The sequence below is a fragment of the Pangasianodon hypophthalmus genome, chromosome 11 (assembly GCF_027358585.1).
Source record: "Pangasianodon hypophthalmus isolate fPanHyp1 chromosome 11, fPanHyp1.pri, whole genome shotgun sequence".
Lineage (NCBI taxonomy): Eukaryota > Metazoa > Chordata > Actinopteri > Siluriformes > Pangasiidae > Pangasianodon > Pangasianodon hypophthalmus.
Window position 1 is genome coordinate 6880336 of NC_069720.1, and position 5622 is coordinate 6885957.

General features: G+C 36.7%; 1 protein-coding gene across 1 annotated transcript; it reads right to left on the bottom strand.

The window, feature by feature from the left end:
* Positions 1-1010: 1010 nt before the first annotated feature.
* On the bottom strand, positions 1011-5603 carry LOC113536608 (claudin-34). Its single transcript, XM_026930663.3, has 2 exons — positions 3642-5603; positions 1011-2514 (listed from the first exon to the last, which is right to left on the bottom strand). The coding sequence occupies exon 2, from the start codon at positions 2329-2331 to the stop codon at positions 1549-1551; it is 783 nt and encodes a 260-aa protein (XP_026786464.1). The 5' UTR covers positions 2332-2514; positions 3642-5603; the 3' UTR covers positions 1011-1548.
* Positions 5604-5622: the final 19 nt, after the last annotated feature.

Here is a 5622-nt window from a genome sequence, read left to right on the forward strand (position 1 = left end):
CATGGACTCCAGAGCCCACAATTATAACATGTGTAACAGAGGCTGGAAACCTTATTACCTGGATAAAGAGCTCTCAAATATAGGCCAAACCCTACATCACATGAAGCAGTAATCTCTAGCTTGCATTGTAATTAGACACACCTGTCACAAATACAGGCTTTAGGTATTCATTTTGTGCTCTAGGTTTCACTGTTCACAGGAGACCACACCCCCAATTTAAGTTCTGTACCATTTTTTTTCCATATCCCTCCACTAATCCAGCAGTGGAGAAGCTCATTAATGTTAACATATTTTCATATATATAGCATTCTCACAATGCTGTTGAATTCTCAATTCTGATTGGTCAGAAGGTGTTGATTCATTTTTCGGACAGTGGTGCAGCTACAAACCACTTGCTTCTATTAATGTACTCATTCTAATATGTTAGTATTTTTATAGTAACAACTTACACAGAGACCTGTATAGTGGACACTACAAATATATGTTATTATTAATATGGTGAATTTTTCTGTGAGGAGACGTTTATTTAGCATTTTTGGAAGAAGTGTCCAGTGTCAGGTCTTTAAAAGTCAGAATTAAAGCTGCAACTTTAGGTTTTCCAAGAAGTCTTAAGGATAGAGCTTTTGCTCTATCATGACAAGCTATATTTTTTTGTCCTATTAACTTCAAGTGAGAGAGAGAAAAAAAATAGGCTGGTGAGGGAGTGACTGTTTTATGGCTGCTAAGTGATAACAGGAGCTAACTTGATTCTTGGACATTACAACATTATATTTAACTGTAAAAGATCATTACTACAATATGTCATTCTTTAATAAATCATTTATTAGTATTGGAAAATTAAATTACTGTGGTTTAAAAGCAATAAATAAAACTTCACGAAGTGTTGTTATTGGAAAATAATGAACTTTAGGCTAGTAATAGTAACTCTGATTCACACTGGGCCAAATCACACCACCCCGTCATTGATTATTTTCCTAAAATGGCAAAATTAATCTTCTGACTAGTCAGAATCAGGTATTCAACAGTGCTGTGGTATAACTGTACAGAATTACACATAAAGTCACAGTTAAAGTAACATAGAAGTCAGTGTTTTCTTTCATCTCTTTCATCATTTACATTTGCTCTCTCACTTTCATTAAACTAAAAAATCACAAACACTACCAGTGTGACACTGGTGTAATTTTTAAATAAGCAAAAAGCAATATACATCCACATGAAAATATATAATTTCCAAAGCACATTTAACACCGAGGTGCAAGAATACATTCAAGAATATAGTTCACATTAGATATTTTAGCTTTGATTGTGTATCGGTGTGAGCTGGTTGCAATGGCGTCAAGTGTCAAATTCCAAGAGACACGGATGTTTATGAATAACTTCCCAATTACTGTCCTACCCCAAAGGACACACACATTAATTGCACTAATATTATTTGTCTTGTAAACAGTCTGACCCAACCTCCCTTCAAAAACACTAGCATTTCAACGCATACTCATTTTACGAAGCATTCATGGCATTAGTCTATGATTGAAAAATGAAAACCCACATTCACCCATCCTTCTGGGACTGGAAGGCCAAGTTGTCAATACCGAGGCAGTTCTTTCTGCCTTGCTCGGCCATTTGTCTGGATTTTACATGCACTGCCATCCCAGTTTCACTCAGTCCACAGTGGTTTTCCTTTGTTCTTGAAGGTCTGATTTTGGAGTTCAGTCCTTCTGGCAGCTTGTAACACAGAAACACTGTTCCACTCAACACAACCAAGATGGATGCAAAAATTCCAACAGCGATACCCGGACCAACATACTGACCATCAGGAGCTGGGGGCATGTTGAAGTTAGGTGAAAAGTTGATGGTCTGGTTAGTCACCACGGCATGTAAGTTCCAGAAAAGAGGAATAAATGAGGTCACACCAGCAAGTAGCAAAAGTCCACCACCAAACGAAAAAGCCAGTGTGACAGATCTGGTCTCATCAAGTCCAAAGTAGATGTTCCTGAGTCCATAAATGACACTGGAATTACCAAAAAATCCCAAGATGAAGGCAAGCAGCATGAGCACCTGGGAAGCTGCAATCTCATTAGGCGTGTAAGCGTCCGTTAGTTGCATCCGCTGGCAGTACAGGTCCGTGTACTCAGACGTGACAAGCACATTGGTGAAAAAGCACACCCTCCAGATGCCCACCCACGCCAGACCAGAGGTGATGACAGACAGGTCGGATACCTCCCACACCCTCCACTCCACCAAGCCGATGGCTATGATGGTGAGGACCCATCCAACTGTACCCACCCAGAACCCCACAAACTGGGCATGGGCAGTGTGGGCCAGGTATGGCATGATACACTAGCTTTTACTGTCCAATGTATGCCATTTTACCAGCTACATGTACACTCCTCCTAACTGCCTGGGATCTGAATTGATTTGTGTGGAATGGACTAAGGTCTCTGTGCAGGTCTTCGTTTTTTGCTGGTCCCTCTCGTCCTGTCTCCAAGAAACCTGGCAAACACACCAGTGGCGTCCCTTAGAGAGAGGGAGGAAGAGAATGAGAGAGAAGGGGGGGCAGTTAAATTAGCAGGAACAAACTGAGGCTGTTTAGGGAAGTAAACACACAGGAAAAGATGTACATAAACAAAAAAATTTTCACAGAACTGATATTGTGCCAAGCAACAGTCCATTTACAGTTCACATTAGTGATGCTACAAAGCAATGAAGGATGACAAAGTCATTCAACATCTATTTCTTAAAGTTAAACCAGCTCTTTAATTTCAAAAATCCAGTTTACAGTATATCATATCAGCAATCACCAGACATGCAACGGAAAAACTGAATTGTTCCTTTTATTGAAATGACCATCTCATTGCACCTCAGCCGTATCTGCTGATTACACGTCACAATAACAGATTTTATTAGCTAGTGTACAAGGAAAAACAAATCATTACTACTAATGACAAACTGATAAGCCTTGTAGGCAAAAAAGCCTTACAATGTTTTTAAATTTATTTTATATACCCAAATTTTATTTTACTTATAAAAGTTAAAATGATCTCAAGATACAAAACGATGAATAATCAGTCTGTCTGATGGACATTTTTCCATAAATATGCATAAAATCTGAAAGAAAATCCATTCAGAAAATCTCAACAAGAAAAAATACCACTAATTACAGGCAGAAGTGGAAAAAGTACTAGGAAACTGTACTGTACAAAATCTTGCTCAAGTAAAAGTAGAAATATCTACATGAGGCAAAAATCTACATGAGTGAAAGCCTAAATTAGTGAGCTAGTTAAGTTTTGTAAATTATATGTAGACACTCTACATATAATTTATGACACTTCACTAGCTCACCAATTTAACAGGCTAATTTACATACCGTAAATAGCTAGCTAAATTAATTAGCCAAATTACAAAACTTAACTAGCAAATTTACCAAACTTAATCAACATATTTCTTTGGATTTGAATAATTGAATACTTTTATGTCTAAATTGCCTATTCTAATTTTACTTTACAACCTTAGAATACTGTTATCCAAAATGATGTAAAATCAGTCACTTATCTGCCATTATGCCTCAAATATAAAACAAGTAAACAAAAATCCATTCAGAAAATCTAGACAATGGAAAATTTACTTTTTAAAGCTCTGCTCACCTTAAGCAGTCCAGTGTCAGTGTTTAAAGCATGATGAGAATGCTTAACGTTGCACCTTGAAACTAAAAGCCTCACTTCCTCCTCACAGCCATTCAGAGTAAATATAGAAAGAATTGTATGTGTCAATTATTAACTGTACATACACACTCCTCCCAGATGCTGGGGCATGACGTCCTCAATAAAGCCATCCCAACGCCTACGCCCCAGATATTGTTATGATCAGGCATTGTAAAACTGCGTGAAATGGTACAATAAAATCCTGGGATATTTATTACGCTTCTACCCTCAAAGCAATGAAACATTATGGTGCAATGAACATGAAATGGGGCAAGATGCCTAACTTTGGCCTAACTTTCTAAATGGTGTTTAGTAAAGAAAAATACAAAGACAAGCCGTAATTATACTTAATCACCCATTTAATGCCGGAATTTGAAATACACCAGTTCCTGCTCTGTGTGTTCATAGTTGTGGATCTCAAATAAAGTGCTATGTCTGTTGTGGTCACACAGTGACTTGACTGCACTTTGTCCCTTTAAGGCTCAGTCATTTCCTTTAGTTCTGGGAAGCTTTGAGGAAATTTTGGAGTCAACTGTAAGGAGAACCCAAGGTTGCATCATACTCAAAACAGGTCATTACCTGCTTTTCACCTGATACATTCTACATGCAATATGGGGCTTTTATAAAGATTATTTACCCAATGTACTGAAGACTTAAGATATACATCTACTGGATCTCATGCATTACTCTGCTGCCACATGATTGGCTGATTGGATAATTGCATGAATGAGCAGTTATACAAGTGTTCCTATTAAAGTGACTAGTAAGTGTATATCACCTTCAAATTGTTTATATGCTGTAATATAATACTTCTTAATTTATAAACAACATAATACACCTGTGCAGAAACATTATTATATTCTCAATGCATAATATACAACAACATTACTAAAATGAAGCTTTATCACTTCATTCAGGTCATTCTCTACCAAAAAAAATTTAATTAAAAAAGAATAGCTCATAAATGCACCAGCTAAGGTAGGATAAGTCAAGAAGGAAGAGGTTAATTAACATATCCTGCAAAAAAGCCACATAATTCTATACATTAATCCATTTGAGGGCAAGTATGCACACTCTCAGACATGAGGTTTCAATTTTTTAGCAACCTGAACTCTATCTACTATATCTGTTGTGTATGTGTTATTACCATAGACAGGTTCAGCACATTTCCCTGTGGTAAGAATAAAAAAAACCTTCTAAACCCATTTATAATGGACATCTAAATACAGTCATTGCAGTTACTGGGCCAATAAACATTTATGTGAAACCTGTCTTTTTGTAGGCATGGGATTGGCGTCCCATCCAGGATGTATTCCGGATTCATGCCCAGTGTTCCCGGGATAGGCTCCAGACCCATCATGACCAGCCAGGATAAAACATTTACTGAAGATGAGTGAATAAATAGTTGTAGAAGGCTTTCAGGAATGCTTCAAAGGAATTTGTAACCTTAGCAAAACCACAGGTAACAGGAATTATCTATTATTACATTGCTCTAGTGTTGGATAAAACTCAATTTTTGACAAAACTCCATAAGAACAGCTTTGGTAAGACTTGCTCTCATATGCCTCTCATTCTAAGAATTTTTATTCTTAAAGTGTAACGGCTGTAGTCTTGTAATTTGTAATACAATCACATATTTTAAGGATTTGCTGACAAAATTCAGCTTCTTGGCTTAGACACTGATAATATGTAAGTGTCATTTCTATTCTTACTTCAGGGAATCATTTCAAAAGTATCATATGTCGTGATCACTCACACATTATAAATGCAGTAAAAAGATATTAGCTCTAGCAGTGCTGACTTATTCCTTTAAAGACAACAAAAACACACAACAGCATTTGGAAATCCAGAGCAATAATTCATCATACATTACCTCAATACCTGAAAGAAATTCATATTTATTAAAAAAAAAAAAAAAAAAAAA

Bases quoted from the DNA above. Each gene is read 5' to 3' on its own strand.
- LOC113536608 (XM_026930663.3), bottom strand. From the start codon at position 2,331: ATGCCATACCTGGCCCACACTGCCCATGCCCAGTTTGTGGGGTTCTGG.